The following is a 19591-nucleotide window of genomic DNA, read 5'->3' on the forward strand; positions in this document are numbered from 1 at the left end:
TCCTGAGCATTCTGGATAACAGATCCTATACCTCTATATGGAAGATAGCTGCACACCCACAGCCTATGATAAAAAGCACTTTAATCTGACTACACAAAAAACAATACACATGCTGAAAAAATTGATTTCTGTAGCGCAGAGCTGAGTATCATAAATACTTAGGGACCCCCGAGGAAGAAGAATCACTTCTAAACAAAATAATAAAGGGTGCTCAGTGTGAGCCCCAATTGAGATGTCAATTACTAGGATGTAAAGCACATACAATTATCTTCACCAAATCACATGCAATTTAGCATGACATTTACAGTAAATATACATTAACTCAAATCTATAGCACATAAAAATGTCACTGAAAAATTAATGTGATGAAAATAAACAATACATAAGCATGTCCACGATTCTCACCGTTACAGGTTGAGCTTTACTGGTATTTGGATTTAAGCCAAGTTGGAAATATGACAACTAATTAGCCTTCCAACCGATCCTTTATGAAATGCATGTAAGCTATTGAGCACTATTATTTTTTTTTTTTTTTAATCTTCTTTTTAAGTCTCCCCATCAGGTTTTTATCTTGCTACACAAAACTGGGTGCATTTTGCCCTTACAGAGAAAAATTCTTCAGGGGTAAAAGGTTTTAAATAAAGGCATTTTTATTTTTTAAAAACAGTGCGATACATAAAATCATCATTAAAAGCAAAAATCATACAAAAACTGTATTCTGAATGAGATTTGTAATGCTCACATAAGGAGGGTAAACCAATATAAAGGAGTTTGAATATTTTCATAGAGCTATGTAGGTTTTCCCTGGGTTACATCCAGTTCCTTCCTCGCTCCAAAAACACACAGACAGGTTAACTGGTTCCTGATGAAACTGACCATAATGGGATTGTGACTGTAATGGACCTTAGAGTGTAAGCTCCACTTGGATGGAGACTAATGTAAATGATCCATTTAAATAAAGCTTGGGTCGCCCGGGTTTTGTGCACACATCCAAAGATCCCCATATCACTAGGGTAATAATGATCCAGTCCTGCAATTTCTATTCATTAATTTCCGCATCTTTATCGTACTTTGCAACAATTTGTGCAACAATCATATTTGTCGCAACGAGCATGAAAGTTGCAGAATTCATTCAAGCTTCAGTATCGTGACTTTCTTTTGGCCAGGTTGGAGCTGCAGAGTGCCATTGAGACCTTTGGAAAGCTTCCCATATCATGCATTGAAGTGTTAAAGTCAGAAAGGGTTTTGCGCCGTTAACGATCTGAAAATTTTGTGACTATTGGATCGCCATACGTAAATGATCGTTTCAATATGAAAATTTCGGAACTTTTGGATCGGAAGTACAAAATTTTTGTATTCAAACGAAAAGAATTTTCGTTACATTTTCGATTATCAGAAATCATCGGGTTTCGTGATTCGTACATTAGTGAATCGGCCCCTTAATGTCAAATTCCACTTCGCAATCAATAGTTGCATGAAATATGAAGTAAAAATACCCAGAGTGGGTCAGTATGTGGGTCACCCCTTCTGACATTGAGTTAGCAGATAACTTTGATTAGGAGCAATAACTGATCTAAGGGTATATTTTCTGGTATTAACAATTTAGTTACGTAGCTGTTCTAAACACTTAATAGGCAAAACTAAGTTTCATTATTTTCTGTTACTTACAAGTCACACATTTGGTGCAAAGGGTTTAAAATGTCATCTTTTAGGTCATGGATCCCTGTAACGCCAATTTTCTACATGTACATAGTAAAAGGGGTAAGGGACAAACATAAGTTACATAAAATGTAAAAAAAAAAATTTACTGCAGTTTACAAATCAATCTTTTTCCTTTAGTATAAAAATGTTTACATTTTTGGGGTCAACCCCATGTAAGGGTGAAGAAACACTACTTGTCACGGCTACTAAACACCAGAAAATCCCCTGCCACAGACAATACTGAGAATTGCCTCTGCTAAAACACATATAGAGACAATTATCAGCATTGATCAGCATTGTCTATTTAGTAGCCATGACAAGTAGCTGCTACTAGTGTCTCCACCCTAATAAAGGAGGAATACGGTTGCCTAGTCCCTTTAAATCTGCTTACATATGAAATGACCATGCTTAAATGGCTTATTATTAGCCAGAGGCTAATAAATCAAAAGTCCAAGATTTTATGACAGGTCTCATATACCTAGCAAATACATTTCACTCAGATACTTGCTTCCTAAATAAATATAATAACTACAAAAAAGGTCTTAAATGAAACTGTTAATCTTGTTTTCATTACAAGTGATTTTGCACTTTATTTGTGCTAAATTCCAGAAATTGTTTTAGCTTTAGTGGTATTTATTGGGGGGGGGCTTTGGGTATACATAGGAAACTTTACATATTTTTCATGATATACAAAAATATATTAAAAATCATTATTTTATTATACACTCAAAAAAGTACAATTAATTTAAAACGTTTTTGGAGATTCGCTACTAAGTGTAGGGTGACCCCAGAAAAGATAGGAATTCAAAATGGGTATATATGCCTTCTATAAATAAAAAATCTTTGGTAAAGTTATAGACACCAATATAAACCTTGAACATACAAGTTTTCATGACAGTGCAGCCACTGCAAGAACAACACAATGCTTGTATATTGTGTCTTAGAAAAGTCCCTAACAGTAAGGCGGCCCCAGAAAACTGTATTTCTAGAGAGTACTATATTCTAATAGGGTTAAAATGGGTAAATATGTATTACAACTCCAGTCTACTAAACTGTGAAGTATTCCGACAGTTAGCAATTTTTATATTATTTCTGAAAAATCCATGGCTTTAAAATGACAGCATCTTATTCTCCCATATGCTTGTTAATATTTGCTACAAAGATAAAACATCTTAGATCCGTACGCCAGGGGTCTTCTAAACAGTCTTATACCCTATATGCTTAGAATTACAAAACTACATCAGCAGTGGCCCCAAACTGAAAAAATATCGCAAACAAAAGTTTACAGCCAAAAACAAGTAATCAAGAACAATGCAGAATGCAATAAAACCACAAAAATTCCAATAAAACTAATTAAAACCATGAAAAAAATCTCACAGTTAGAGTCATGGGCATAATGCCAGTTTCATTAGTCTCAATGTGCAACAGTAGTGCAGAACTGCAAATGCAATTAAATAAAAATACAATAAAATCAATAAAACAAAAGTCTGCTCCCCACCATGGAAGTGCTTGCACATGGAAGATCACAAATCTATGATTTGTGGCACATTGGTCACTTTAAGGGCAGGGGTACACAGGGAGATTAGTCACCCCGCAATGCCATCCCACCGGCTAGAATGTAAATCACCGAAAAAAAATGAAGATTCCTCTCAAGACAACTTTGGGTGACTGTGGGACATCACAACGACGCGTATGCGATCCCACCGGCGATTTACAGTCTAGTCAGTGGGATGGCACTGTGGGGAAATTAGTCGCCTGCAACAATGAAGATTTGTCGTGGGGTGACTAATCTCCCCTTGTACACCTGCCCTAATCCACAAAACATGGATTTTACGATCTGTGCCACTTTAAATGTTTATTATATTACTATCATTGTTTGTTCCTTGTTAGCTTGACGTTGAAGACTTTAAACTGCTTGCAAGTGAATGCACTGTATTATACAGTGTAGAAGTTTAACAATATTTGTTTGCAACCTTCCCTAGGTACTATATACATGGGAAGCACACACTGGTAGGCATGGTAGGGAATCTCCACTGTAGGCCACATTACACTTAATTTTCTTAATTTAAAGTGTGCTAAAGTAAAAACTCCAAGTTAGCAGAGCTAGTACCCTGGTGGACGATTAAGTAGAACAGGAGCCCAATTGACAGAATCATACTCCTACAAGGAACATAAACAAAGTTGGGTATAAATGAATGATTGTGGAAGGCCACCAAGCTGGATTGCACCTATAAACTTTTTTTTTCTACACAATTCTGTTCATTTTCTGCTCCAGTAACTTTAAAGTAATTTCCTTAACAAAACGTGACAGGCGGCTTGATTGACTGATTGTATTTTTGCAGCACCTTGTTTTTCCAAGAGGCCTTCCTTTAAAAGAGGAGAGATGTCAGCACAGAAGACAAAAAGGAGAGCTTTACATTTCATTTCTGTTCAAAGACAAGCTAATGCTACTTCGCTGACTCGCAATCAACTTGACAAATGGATGCTGTGCAACCTTGTGCCTCCCACTGAAATCCGAGAGCCTGATTTATACAATATTCTCCCTGTAAAGTGAAAGAAACCCAAATTCCAGACAGACTTAATGCTGCTGTGCGGAGAGAGCTGATCTGATAATTCATCCCATAAAATGAAATCTGATAATACTGGGAAAAAAAATAGCAGAGATGGTGGGGTAAGCTAATGAACTTGTTAAGGCACACTTAAGCATGAAAATAAAACAAACACAAAAATGAGAATAACCCATTACCAGCTTTCACTTTAAACAGTGCAACTAGTTAAATGGCCAAATGAAACAAAAATTCAGACTGATCAAAACCCTTAGCAAAGCAACAAAGCCCCCCACACTGTTATTAGCTGGAAGAAATGCTGCTAACTCAAACAATAGGTAGCACGGGATGTCTCAATGAACTGTTAGATGTTAAAGGTCTCAAGTGTGGCTACAGAGTTTAATTCTGCTATTAAATTGTAATCTGAAATGTAAATAATAACATTTAAGCAATGCGCATATAGAAATATAATGAAACGTATCTAGAAACATTTAACAGCAAATGTATAATCAGGTGAAAATCAAACATTTCCCTGATATTTCTATGAAAAATATCAAATTCCAACACATAGCAATAACTTCATGCAGTAGGCTTTTATCAGATTAAGGCATACAGGGCCAAACGAAGTCATCTAAATAGGTGGCAGTTCTTCCCAAAAGGGCTAACATATGCCATCAAGCAGATTGTAGATAGATAAATGGAGATATATTAGTAACAGCACTTTGACAGTGATGCTGTTGTCATTTGTATATTGTTATTAGGTGAATAAATTACTTTCCTACTTAATCCAAACTGGACAGCCAATCAAAACTAGAGAGATAATTTACCACAGCAAGCATGTTGCATGTAAAACCCATTCATTAAAATGTACTTACGTCAACATGAGCTCCTTTGCCCTTCTGTAGAGCTGTGCTCTCCGCCACCTGTTTTTTTGTTCTGAATCGAGAGTTGCTGCACCTACTGACCGAACCCTGGAGCTACTGCCACCTCTTAACCAGGTGATAGCTACAGAGTTCTAAAAGCACTCTAGGTCAATAGGTGCACACACCACTCTCACATCAAGTAGTGCCAACTTAATCATTTCTTGAAAACTTGATAATTTTCAGTGCAAACAAGTCCAAATTAGCATCAGGCGCAACTCCCCACAGCAACCGTAACAATGTTGAAAATCTGAGAAAAACATTGCATTGTGGAAAAGAACGGTGACCCCTTGGCTATGTGCCTGTATGGGCCAGGTTAGACTACTGTGTGCGCCAGGTTAGACTACTGTGTGCGCCAGGTTAGACTACTGTGTGCAAAGCAAAACTGGCCACTCTTCAGCCAGCTGTATCTAACCTTAAAAGTAAGATTTTTTTCTGTATTATATAACGTTTTGTGCAGCTTTTGCAGAAGGAGCAATAAAGACAGTTTGTCCATCTATGAGGAAAGACAGTATACCCTTGCCATTGCACCAGATAGATAGGCAGTTTTGTTTTATGTCTAGTTGTGCTTGCGCATAAGCCTTAAAAGAATCACTTTCGATCTTGTAGATGAAAATCTATTACTTACCTATATTCAGCATGAAGGAATTAGGCAGAATAATAATGTTTAATTACAATTTAGCTGCAAAAAAAAGCTAAATAAAATGATCTTTAAATAAAATACAAGAGACCCTAATGTCTATTGGATAAAGAATGGAAACTACAGTATATCAGGTATTTACATTTCAACATCTGGAAAGATGGTAAAATTTTAGATGTTTACAAACACAAAGCAAACAAGTCATTTATTATACTAACCTATGAACAAAATGGATAAGCAATGTAACCGGTTGGAGAAGTTTTTACAAACATATTATGCCAAGTTAAGAGTGTGTTATCCATTTAGCAAAGCTACTGTGTAATTACTATAGATGATACTTAGGGCTCTGGTACACGGGGAGATTAGTCGCCCGCGGCAAAACTCCCTGCTCGCGGGCGACTAATCTCCCCGAGTTGCCTTCCCTCTGCCATCCCACCGGCGAACATGTAAGTCGCCGGCGGGATGGCAGACGCGGCGAGGCGATTTCGGGAAATCGCCGAAAAAGCCTCGCGAGTCTTTTTCGGCGATTTGCGCAAAATCGCGCCGCCGCGTCTGCCATCCCGCCGGCGACTTACATGTTCGCCGGTGGGATGGCAGAGGGAAGGCAACTCGGGGAGATTAGTCGCCCGCGAGCAGGGAGTTTTGCCGCGGGCGACTAATCTCCCCGTGTACCAGAGCCCTTACAGATCTTAACAGCCACAGACTTAGCTACTTTTTTTTTCATCAGGTAAGGAGTCAATGAGTTAACTAAAGTAAATTAAAAGTCCAGCAGGAGATAATTGCCCTATTTACTTAACTGATGTCACAATTCCAAAAACAGCGTTTCCTACCCAAACATGTCATGCTGGATGGAATGAACTGGAGCAGCTGATGATTTAGTAATATGGAAAGCCCCAGCGGGGATGTCCCGCTGCATTAACGCCTGTAAAATCTAACATCAGAAAGGTCTAGGAAGTTCTCTCTGTGTGACAGCATCATGTAGAGATGAGTGGCGTCACTTGATAACGGAAAAGCCTTATAAATAGTATGTTTGTCACAGTAGTGACCCGCTGTACTTTTAGCTGAACATTTTTCCCCAGTTGGTTGTTTCTATAAGTAAAATTATTAATTCCAGGTATAGTAACGGCCATGGGTAACAAATTAAAAACAGCAATCAAATTTAATCTCATTTTCAATAACTGTTAGCAACAGACTGATTCCAGGACTTTTCTTTGGGGAATACCGGTAGTTCATTACTAGAATAATTATATTAATAATTCCCTTTACTATTCTGTAACCTTTTGTTCCATACTGTCTTTTTTAACACTGGATTATCCTATAAGCTAAGGCTCACCCCAGATTCCTACTTTGTGCATACCAATGAGGATCTCCTCAATCCAAATGAAATCATGGAAGTATTTCCTGGCTTCGCGTACTGACCAGAAAACCCAGCCCTAAAAAGTGGTTTCATGAATGTCACTTTGAGAAGGTTTTCCTTCTCAGTTTTAATCAGGAATACTCTACTGGCTGAAGCTCACCCACTGGGTGATTTTAAAGCACTGTTGGGATCTGGCTACCCTGGCAGCACTTTAAACCACCCCCAGTGGGTGAGCTTCAGCCTGTGGAGTATTCCTGATTGAGGAGGCTTTCTTTCTCAGTCATTCATGAAAGTGTCATTCATGAAACCATACATGAGGCATGGGCATGGAGTTCATGCAGGAAATTTTAAAACTTTCTTGTTAGGTCGCTGACACATTGGGCACTTGATCATGTGATGGGAAATATCCCACTGACGATAAATCGCCTGACAAAGCGCCGGAATAATGATAATCCCCATTGTTACCACTTGCACCAACAGGAGCTAAGCTTAATCTTATTCAGTAACATGACAGCAATCCACAATATCCTCCCCTTGGCCTTTTCACTGATCCCCACTGCTGCTTCAACCTTTAAGCTGGGCTTCAAAATAAAAACTGATTTGTTTGAAACCAGGGTGACTGTAACAGATGAAAGATTTTCTCTACATTTAGCATGTTAGATGATACATTTCTATGATGGCTTTTTTGGCCTTACTTTAAAGGAGAAGGAAAGGCAAAGTCACTTGGGGGTGCCAAAATGTTAGGCACCCCCAAGTGACTTTAATCGCTTACCTCGTACCCCGGGCTGGTGTCCCTTTTAGGAGAAAACAGCACCAGCCCGGGGTACCTGGAGCACAGAGCTTCCTCCTTCCTTTCTGAAAATGCCAGCAGTCGGCGCATGCGCAGTAGAGTTAAAAGCCGACTTTTCTGTTTAAGTTCCGCTTTCACTCTACTGCACGCAGCAGGGAACCCAGAAGGAGGAAGCACTCGCTGCTACCCCGGGCAGGTGCTGTTCTCTCCGTACAGGGGAACCAGCCCGGGGTCAATAATAAGTCAATATTAAAAGTCAAAATTTCAATTTGAGTTCCTTTGTACCTATGAGATAAAACCAATGTGTCACACAATATGTAGGTCTGTTGCTGAAAACAAAGCTATTATTTGCAATTACTGGAAATGAATACATATTTTATTATGACTTATCCACCCTTAAAGTTTAATTTACAAATATAAAACTAAGACAAAGCAAGATCAAGTGAATGGGGGACTAACCTTAAATGAAGGCAAATATAACCATAATAACGAGCTCAGCAAATGGACAAAATGACCAGCAATGAAATATTTTCTGCAGGTGTACATAACTGGATTTTCCATGTAATTCTTGTTAACAACTTTTAAACAAGTAAAACAGAAATAAAACCTTGTAAAACATTCACTGCCACTCAAGCTTTACAAGGTCCTCATTATAAATTATTAAAAACCATACTTAAAAGTGTAATGACTTCCAAATGTTTCATGCTATTCTGCAAAATAAATGGACTTTAATTTGATCAGACTTCCAACCCCTTGTCAGAATTCTTCCGCACTGCTGACTGACATTAAAGTTGAGTTTTAATGCTGCCACCCTACATTTAATTACCTGGATATGCTCGCTCTCGCCAGTTCACCTCCAACATCAATTAAAGCAGGTTTGCTACTAAATTGGTATTTTGAGGAGCAGGACTTAGTGAAAGCAACGTGCATCGGGTTTCATGAATACATTTTTTATAACCAGTTATGGCCAAAATATAAAAACTACTAGCTCACTACTCTATTAACCATTCCAGTACCACAAATTGTTAATTTTGTGATCTGTTAATAAAAGCATCTAAGTGACAGAGAATATAGAGTCTATGATCTGCAGTACTTTCAGATCTGCAATTGCTGAGCCGGCTGCAATGAGTGAGGAACAAGTTTCCCCCAGGGTGCGACTGCCCAAGGGCCCAGCAATACCATGTGTTTGCGGTTGTTCTTGCATCTGCTCCAACACGCAATCTATGAGCACATCACCGACCATAACTCCATCTTGCTGCTCCTGGTAATTTAAAAAGCTGAAATTCCAATTTTCCAATTCCAGCTCTTATAGCGCCGAGAGTGCAAACCAAGGGACGAGTAGGCGAGGGTAGGGGATTGAAAAGTCTGACTCAGATGGCAGGGGCGGAGATATACAAGAGTGTGGTTTTAGAGTCATTTCTTAATTATAGTGATTTTGTTGAATTTCTAGTGATTTTATTACACAGTGAGACTAGTGGAAGTGAAGTTTTCCCCAATGATATCACTGCAAGATTTTTTTTACATTACTTTTAAAGAATTTTCTTGTGCTTTTATTGCATTCTTGCATTGTTACTGACTACATGTTTTGCCCAAAATTATTCTATGCCCTATATTTCATTTTGGGGTCTCTACGTGAGAATATTAGTGTGCTCTGAACAGTTTGATGCCCTGTATGCTTAAGATTACCAAATGATGTTTTTATTTGTTAATCTTTAAGGGGACCGTCACCCAGACATAAAAAGCTGTATAACAAAAGTCTTCTCAAATATAACATGAAACCCAACACACATGCACAAGATTTTGGGGTGATACAAAGCTTGCCTAAATAACAGTGTCCACAAAATGGCACCCTGCTTACTTGCTGTAATTGTGAATTTAAAGACTAAAGGAAACACGATTTGTATTATTTATATTGTGTAAGTAAAGTTTATTTTGCTTGACAAACAAAATAGAAAATAATTTAGAATTATTTCTTAGGGTGACAGGACATCAAGAAGATGTGCGCAAACGCAAGAAACATTTGGAGTTCCCTTTGCTTCTGTATGAATTTGCCTCCTTCAGCTACGGGTTCTGGGCTTTAAGCACCCGGACCATTCCTGGACTGCGGTGAGCTTTTCCAACTTTAATGTTTATATGACTTGAGCCGGTTTAACTGTGTTGGGTGCCTTGACTAAGACCCTTTTAAGCGGCAGACCCGGGGTCTTTTACACCTGGGTCTTTATATCATACCTGGTACGGATACCCCTAACTATACTTGTTAAACTTCATCTTATACTTTAACGCGCTCCATTTGACTAGTTCATTTTTCTATTTACTTACTTTTTCATTTCATTTCATTTAGTTTATTAGTTTGCTGACAGGACATCAAACTGTTCAGAATGTACCTGATATTCACATTTTTGATGTATTGCGGTTTTATAAATTATCACATGACAGATAAAATGCTGTAAATATTAGAAGTTTGGTAGTATTATGATTAATATACTTTACTAAAATAGTGGCTGCATATTCAACAGTACCTTACAGACAATATATATCTTTTACATGTCCCTGCAGTGGTGGAGCTTACATGCTAAGATCTCCAAGACACATTACCAAAACATTTTTTTCTAGATCTGTGCTCTTAACCTGATGTTTGTACTAATGTAGATTTTGGGCTGGCCAAAGGTTATGTAGCAAACGATTCCAAGTTGCATGTTTTCGTCAATTTGATATCTCTGTAACACACAGAGCTCTGTTCATAATATGTGCAATTATCTAACACTGGTGTAAGTTTGCTCATTTCAGATTTTTTCACCTGTAAAAATGAATCTTACTTCACCATATTATTTATTTATGTTATAGGAACTCCACTTTTACCAAAATGTTATTGAATTTTGTTCTCTAGTTCAGACCTGATAAATTAACGTTAATTCCTATGGTAGCATAAAATAATATTTTGGATTTTACTAACCTTGGAAAATGTTTCCAAATTTGTTGGAATGCTATTATAATTATGGGATATGCCCTTTCAACATAGAATGTGGTGAAGTGCATTGAAGTTGCACAATATAAGGCTTTGTAAATAGGTCTCATATTTTATAAGATAATTAAGTTTTCCCTCTGGCTAATCCTTCAAGCTTTTTAATTTTTTTCCAAAAGAAAATTATTATTAATATTTTAAGACATAAGTAGTTTTCTTTAATCAGGCACCCCAGCCTATAATTATAGCAAATGGACAAATTTGCTGTAGTGATTAAACTTTTTCAGATGGTGTACATCCTCTGGTTTTCCAAGCAATTCTTAATTAAACAAGTGAAATAAATAAAAGCATGTAATACATCTATGGGCACTCTAGTTTCCATCACCTCCTGACTGCCCAATCAGTGCTATTTTGCGATTTCAATTAAAGGCCACGTTAAATTAGTACACCCTACTGGGGCAAGTTTAATAGGGTGAAACTCTTTTCAACAAATGTAAGGTCCTGATGCAGGATTTTAAAGGTAACATTGTAACCTGGAGGTTTACGCTTATTGTAATGTGTAAAGCCTGTAAGCAGAGCTCCATGGAAAGCTTTTTTGAAACTTTCAGTCTCTAAAAAAAAATAAAGTTTTTTCAATAGTTGTTTTATCTAAAACCATATAATGTTACAGTGAGTGCAGCCACATGTATGTATGTATATTTTTATTTATAAAGCGCTACTTATGTACGCAGTGCTGTACAGTAGAATACATTTATACAAACAGGGGGTTAATAAGATAATAGATAAATACAAAGTATAACAATAAATACAAATAAATACAAGATACAGTAACAGTTGCAATAAGTTAAGAGTCAAAGACACAAGAGGATGGAGGTCCCTGCCCCGTAGAGCTTACAATCTATATGCATCCATTGTTTTCACTTCATTATTTTGACTACTTATATTTTATACTCAGAAGCTTCTCAAGACAATGTCAAGAAGCAAACGAGAAGTTGCCAAAACAGTTTGATGGAATTTTTTATAACTTTATATCCTTATATTAAAATAAGCCATAAAGGAACATACTTAAGTATTAATTGCACTACAAAATCAAGGTGCATAATTAAAGTTGCCAGTTAGATAAGCGTACATGCTGTTAAGTGTCTACAAGAAGAAAAAGACCCACACAGTACATATTTCTCATAATTAATGAAATAGCTAACTTGTAACACATTGGCACCTCCCAATGAATCGTTGTTTCCTTGTTATGTGATACAATGAGAACAGTAGCAGAAATGTAGGTAGTGAAGGCAAAGGAGGCTGATTTGCACATAATTAATGGCAGACTAGTACTAGCAGGATACTAGATAGGATATGTTTTTTCTTTGTGCCAATTTGGTACCTATACATACTAATATGGGAACATTTTTCCTTATCTTGGTGTTCTTGGACTTTCTACCCTGGACTGGAGAAAAAAATTGTGACTGAATTAGACTTGTGACTGAATTAGCTGAGGTGACACTGAAATATTGGCACCCCAGTAAATAAGGCTCTTCTTGTCCTTTAAGAAAAACAAGTCTTACAAAGAATTATAGATACAGTAGTAACAATGGAAGCAGAGCTGGTTGGCAATTAAGAAACAAATAAGTTAAATACCTGATCGTGGCTTGCTTCTAGTGAGCTGCCAATGCCATGGAAAGTCATCTGTACGGGGGACAATGTCAAGCAGGTCAAGAAATCATTACCGCTTTGTCGATCACTGTAATTTACCTGGAATAAAGGGAAAACAGCACAAATGACAAGGATATTCTTCTGCACAACAGAATCACAAAGATGCCACACTATAGGCTGCAAATACATTATATGCAGTACAAAAAGATGAAGAAAGCAATTAACAAAAAACTCCCAAAAATAAGATGCAAAAAGATATTTGTTGGTGTATTACGGAAACTTTAGGGAACACTGCAGTTCAGCCCATCCTTGTGAGCCTGTTGCCACAATCCATAACAGAGTCTAGCATGCTCACAGTTAAAACCCTTACCCCTGACTAAATTCATACGGAAGATTACTGCATACCTGTACAAGAGGACAGTGTGTATATGACAATCAAAAGCATGTTAAGCCTCATCCACTAAATGTTTACTTTCATACCTCAGCTCTGCCCTCATTAAGGCCAAGCAGGATTACTATAACACGCATAAATAATTCAATCTACAATGCCTGTATTCCATATTAAACATCCTTCTATATACCACATCAACTCAACTTTCTTTTCTCTTGGTGTCTGCAATTGTGCTGCATCTTTGATCTCTTCTTAACTTTCTAACTCACCCTTCTTTGTTTCATATCCTGCACCAGTTTTGCTTTGTGTGGGAGTGCCCAATGGTTCTGGACTTTGTTGCTTTCCATCATCTATTTATCTGGTTTAAACTTCTGCATGTTGACGATATTCAATAATATTTATCCACCCGTCTCTGCTGGAGACAATGGCAGTACCATGTCAACCTGCTTTATATTTGTAAGCAGTGACATGAATGACATCCACCCGTCACTGCTTACAAACACGGCACGGGTTTAATGTGGTACTGGTGTTTTTTTGCCAAAGGAAAAAAAAACTCCTTGCAATATAACCCTAAAAGAGAACACGGTCTTAAATTGTTGAAAACAATTCTTCTTGTAGTTTTGAAAGGCCTTTGCTCATCTGTGCTTCAGTGCATTTTAGTACTTGCTTCTGCATGCATTCCAGTTTGACACCTCTGTTCCTTTCAGAGTCACTGTTTGGTCACAACAACTTCTACTGGTGGATCCTTCCATAAATCCTTCTGTCTTGCTGCTCTTTATTATTATCATACTTTTTTAATATAGTGCTTATCTGCTGAATTCTACCCTTGAATTGATATGTAGAGAATCTTTTCTCAGTCTCTTCAAAGTAAATATCTCTTGGAGCACTGGCATAACATATGGTATAGTCTAGGCAGTTATGAGAATATACCGCAAAATATATTGTCATCCTATTTGTGTCTGTCCCTTCACGGGCACGGACCTTCTCCCATGTATCTCTTAACACTTACAATGATGGCAAATGGAGTATTTTGATCAGATAAGAGCAATTTGGCCATTTAAGTGGGATGCTAAGAGACCACAACATTCTTAAAAAGGCCATGAAAAAAAGATTAAAGACAACTGGAAGATATATTAGAAAATGACCAGACTCAGTGCAGTCTTAAACAATACCTCCCTTCTGTCTCAAAATGTGCATGTAATAAAAAGTTCCTTCTAGATGTTTATTATCATAATAGCAGCCCTAATTCCTGGGCTTTACTTGTCACTGTACTGCCACTCCATCTGCTGTATATTAGTTTCACTATGTTGAGGAAGTTTCAAATACAGTAAAATCTGCACAAATTCCACAATATTACAGAATACGGATTCTACACTTTGTCACAAACTTTGTGGATCAGTGAAAACTATAAAACTGTGGTATTTGATTAGTTATCATGTCTATTATTCTTAACTCTTTTTTAGAATCGACCAAGAAATTCAGCAGCAATGTACAACTGAATTGTGTATATGGTAAACCCCAGGCAAAAAATAATGAAGAGTTAGGTAGGACAGAGACCAAATGCTATACATTCATATATAATTGTAACTTCTCCAGTAGAATACCTTCTATTGGTACCTCATAAAACAAAAATGGCATGCTCCTCCCCTGCATTAATCATGCAAATAAAATATAAATATTGATCAATATAGAAAGCAGGGGGCCCGCTCTTTTAGGGCTCTGGCACTCAAGGAGATTTGTCGCCTGCGTTTTTTCCCCCCGGCGCTGTGGCGACAAGTCGCCACGACAATACCCACGAAGAGATTTCATGCGAGTTGAGCTCCAGGCAATTTGCTACCCAAGGTACCACTCAACAGTTAACCCCCCCCTCATGTTTACTCAAGTCGCTCAGAAAAGGGTCTGTGTGTGATTTGAAACAGCAGGTGATTTGAAGTAGCCTCGTATGTTTTGACGCTGGCGATTTCCATTGATTTAGCATTGGCGTCTGTCGCTCGTCTTGTTGCCAAATCGCTCTTTTAAAAATCGCCGGCAACAAATCTCCTCGTGTGCCAGAGCCCTTAAAGAGCATTGCTTACATTGTTCTCTTATTTTGCTATGGGTGACATCTCTATCACAGCAATGTTTAATTATGTAAGATTAAAAGATTTATCAGTCCACAAAATGTAAGATCAGTTCAATAAACAAGCGCTTCTTTATCTATAATTAAGAGAATATGGGCCTGATTCACTAAAGGGCGATAAAAATTATCGCACGCTTTTTCGCGTTAAAAAACGCAAAATAATTTGCGCGCGATTCACCATAGTATTATCGCGTGCGAAAAATCGCCATTTTCGCATGGGTTATTTCTCGCACTAGTTTTACCGTTTTGCGTTAATTTCCGCGCTGAAAAGAATACGATCGCATGATTCACTATAACTTTTGCGCGCTAAATATCGCATTCGGCTATGCGAAAATTAACACCTACTACAGGCAGGTGAAAAATTATACAAAAGTACAGTAAATGATTTTTTGCAATAAAATATGGACTTACAGTGTTATTTATTCAAGTCTGTGTTTCCCCTAGAGTGACGCAGCCGCCAGTTTGCAGCGAAATGTTCATTTTTAATACAGTAATTTTCTGCAAGTATTGGCGTGTATGGCTAACATGGCGTGCGTTCATTTGCGTGACTATTTCTATTTGGCTACAAGTGATGAAATGTTTCGCCAGGCATGGATTCGCAGCGAATTTTTGGACGTGCGTTGAATTTTTTTCGCGGCGGATTTTTTCATGCGTTTCTCAAAACATTCCGCCAATGGCAAAACGCATGAAAAAATTTGCCACGCAAAAATTCACCGCACATCCAAAAATTTATACAAGCGTCAAAAAATAATAGTCACAGCAACAATTTTTTTGCCCGCACAATATTTTTGCCGTTTCGTGGATCTTTCGAAAGATTTGCTAATTTTTCACTAAAGATAACCAGAACACATTTGCTCATCACTAGTGGCTACTATTTATAAGCATCTACTATTTATATGATACCATTTATATGTGGCTAATATTTATATACATCATTTATATGTGGCAACAATTTTTATACACTATTTCTATGCTACCATTCATATGCGGCGATTATTCGCGTAATTTAGCGCATGTACCGGCAAATACCGCATTGAAATAGTCTTTTCGCGAGTTAAATAACGCATGCAATATCGCGCATAAAAAAGCGCGAGTATGCTTATAGTGAATCGTGCGAAAAATCGCCAAAATTAAGACGCGGTAAAAATTTTAGCGCACAATAAAAATAGCGCACGTTTTATCGCCCTTTAGTGAATTAGGCCCTATATTTTAAATTTCTTGAGCTAAAAAGAAAAAAAGAGAAAAATGAAAAGGGGGTTTTATTTTACAAATTTCTGGTTCTTGCAAACAACTGTGGGAACCACTGCTTGTTTGCAGACAGACATAAAAAAAGAAGAAAAGGGGTTGTGTATTTTTCACATTTTATAATCCCTAATTAAATTTAAGATGGCCATAGACATGCAGATTTAAGCTGCCAACTCGGGCCCTTCAGACCGAGTCAGAAGCTTAAATGTCTGGTTATGGGCTGTTAGACAGGCTATCTGGCCAAATATTTCCAAATAATAGTCCTCTCCTGATGGCCTGCAGGTCAAGTGTTTGGCGACACTGCAAAACAAGCAGATCTTAAAGGGATTCTGTTGTGATTTTTATGGTGTACATGTTATTTCTAAATTACACTGTTTACATTGCAAATAATTCACTCTACCATTTAAATGAACTAAACATTCTTTTTGGACCAACAAATGTATTATTTTTGCTGTAATATTGGTGTGTAGGCGCCATCTCAAGTCATTGTGCCTGATCCTGAGCTTTCAGAAGGAGCCAGCACTACACAATAAAACTGCTTTCAGGTAACCTATTGCTTCTCCTGCTCAATGTACTGTCAATACAACCCAAGTCACATAATAGCTAGAGGGTTTCTCCTGCTTAGATTCATGTCTACCACTAGGGGTGGCAAGTGAGCATGTTTAGCAATGCAAATGTGTTCTGAATTAATTTTGATCTCTATAGTGCTGAAATCTAGTAATGATCAAAAAATGTTGCCAGGTTTCGCTGAGAATAGAAACTCCCATAGACTGGGAGGGGGCAGGGTGGGGCAAGCTGCCTTGGGGCGCAGCACTTTATAATCCGTCCCTGAGCAGAGCACTATCAGTTAAAGGAACAGTAAGACCAAAAAATGAAAGTGTATAAAAGTAATAACAATATAATGTATTGTTGCCCTGCATTGCTACAACTGGTGTGTTTGCCCCAGAAAGACTACTATAGTTTATATAAGTAAACTGCTCTGTAGCCATGGGGGCAGCCATTCAATGGAGAAAAGGCACAGATTACTTAGCAGATAACTAGTAGCTAAGCCCCATATAATGGGGGTTTATCTGTTATCTGCTATGTAACCTGTGCCTTTTCTCCAGCTTGAATGGCTGCCCCCATGGCTACACAGCAGCTTATTTATATAGTAGCTTTTCTGTAGCAAAAACATAAGTTTTTTTGCAGAGCAACAGCACATTATATTTTAATTACTTTAAAACACTTTAATTTTTTGATGTTACTGTTCCTTTAAGGCAGCTGAATCCTTTAGCAGAGGTGTCAGGTAGCTGTTACCTTGCTACCTACCCATGTTCTGCTGATTGGCTGCTAGAGGGGGAAGGGAGGGGGTGATATCATTCCAACTTAAAGTGCTGCAGTAAAGAGACTGGGGTTTATCAGAGCACTAGTCACATGGCTTTGGACATCTGGGAAAGAAAAAAATGGCTTGCTTCATGTCAAATTTCGAAATTAAATATAAAAAAATCTTTATCCTAAACTCAGTTGATTGCAGGGAGAAGTAGGATGAGCTAGTAAGTGTAAAAACAAAACAATTTTTGTCTAGTAGTGTTTCCTAATTTAAATTAAAAAAAAAATTGGAATCTTTAAGAGAATTGGCAGAATATACTTTCAGCAATAGTTTTAATTTATCTCATAATGAAAAAACGTTATATAAGTATATATTACCCTTTTAACCAAATGCAAAAAGTCATGATTACATCCTAAAATTACACCTAAGAGAACTGCAAAGCCTTTTACTACAGCTTAGGCAGCCTCTATTGATTACAAAATTGCAGTCTGCCTGTGAAGATTCTCATTCACCCAGGTCATGGTAGTCTGTGCTCATCTGTAGTAATAAGTCAAAGCAACTGGACTTGTGTGTTTTTTTTTCTTGAAGAAGTTTCCCTAGTCATCTAGCTCATTTTCTCAATTTAGAATGAATGAATTCATTCTGAACGGAAAAAAAGCCAGTCAGGCGACTAGTGAAATGTCTTCAGGAAAAAAAAAAACACGGCAAGTCCAGTTGATTTGACTTATTACTACAGATATAACATTATAATCTCATTACTAAAGTCAGAGAGTGTGGTTATACAGTTTTAAGGGTGGCTATACGCTGGCTGATAAAGGCGGCTGACTCTTCCATGTATAGGGCCCACCGACGTAACTAACATGGTGCAAGCCCCAGTGATTGGATCAGTTTTATTTGGCCCTGTACTTAGGTGGCCAAATCGGACCCAGATCCTCTAATATAGCAAGGTTCAGCAGTGTACGACCACCTAGAATGTATCAGGAAAGTATTTGGCATCTTTCAGTTTTCTATATACATGAAAAGAGAAAGATTTTTTCTCTCTGCAAAAAAAAAAATAAAATAATAGAAGCACCAGTTCTTATAAATATTACTGTGTTAGCAACTTAGTGCACTGCTAATGTAATCCAAATTTATTTTTTTTTAAATTTTGAAGATCATGTCCCTTTAATAAAAGTAGTTCAACATACAATTAATCTGCCTGAAGGAATCTAGAGTAACATAAAATATTTATAATCAAGCCATCAGTGGTTTTGTATGGTGCTGCTGATTAAAATATCTCTTTTACACCGTAAGCTCCCATTCAGGCTTGACCTTCTGCTTATCACCTCGCTTTTATCTCTCCCTGGCCAGATAAGAAAAAGAGAATCATGAATGCAAATGTGTAGCTGGATATGCTACAAATGGTTGAATGTTAAAAGATGAAAGCAAATATGGAAAGTTGGGTCATAGTATGCTACATATCCTTGCCAATTCCTCAGGGTCCTTCTTTGCTTTATTCTGTTAGTTTAACCACAATGTTCTAAGCAGCCACTTGTAATAAAAGTCAAACCATACATTCCATTCTGTAAAACAAAGAGCCCAGGTTGCTTCTAGCAGGTCAGCAAACTCCTCTTTGTTCTCTAAGAGTTCTAGAACAGTGCCCTTAAGGTGGACATACAAGAGCAGATTTAAGCTGCTGATTTGAGTCCTTCAGAACAATTCAGCAGCTTATTTGCTCATGTATGGGGACCCCCAACGTGACTTTGGCTTAGTGTCGATTACGCAAGTTGGATTTTCCTGTCAGATCAGGGACCACATCAGCTTATTGATGCCTTTCTCACTCTGATGGCTCCTATACCCTTTACCCTAGGGCCAAATGATTGAATTAGCCATTGCTGAAACATGTGTATAATTAAACACACCCAGACAATCTTTAGCAACAAACACAGGATATACAAAGGGTTGTGCTGAAGAGCTCAGTT

At 37.6% G+C, this 19591-nt stretch overlaps 1 protein-coding gene across 2 annotated transcripts in view; it reads right to left on the minus strand.

Annotated features, from left to right (window-relative positions):
• stau2 (staufen double-stranded RNA binding protein 2) overlaps nt 1-19591 on the minus strand; it is a 131305-nt gene that overhangs the window by 30757 nt on the left and 80957 nt on the right. For both annotated transcript variants that reach the window (XM_012964619.3, NM_001011376.2), the window contains 1 exon segment: nt 12552-12665. In XM_012964619.3, the coding sequence (XP_012820073.2) occupies nt 12552-12665 (114 nt within the window).

The sequence above is a fragment of the Xenopus tropicalis genome, chromosome 6 (assembly GCF_000004195.4).
Source record: "Xenopus tropicalis strain Nigerian chromosome 6, UCB_Xtro_10.0, whole genome shotgun sequence".
Lineage (NCBI taxonomy): Eukaryota > Metazoa > Chordata > Amphibia > Anura > Pipidae > Xenopus > Xenopus tropicalis.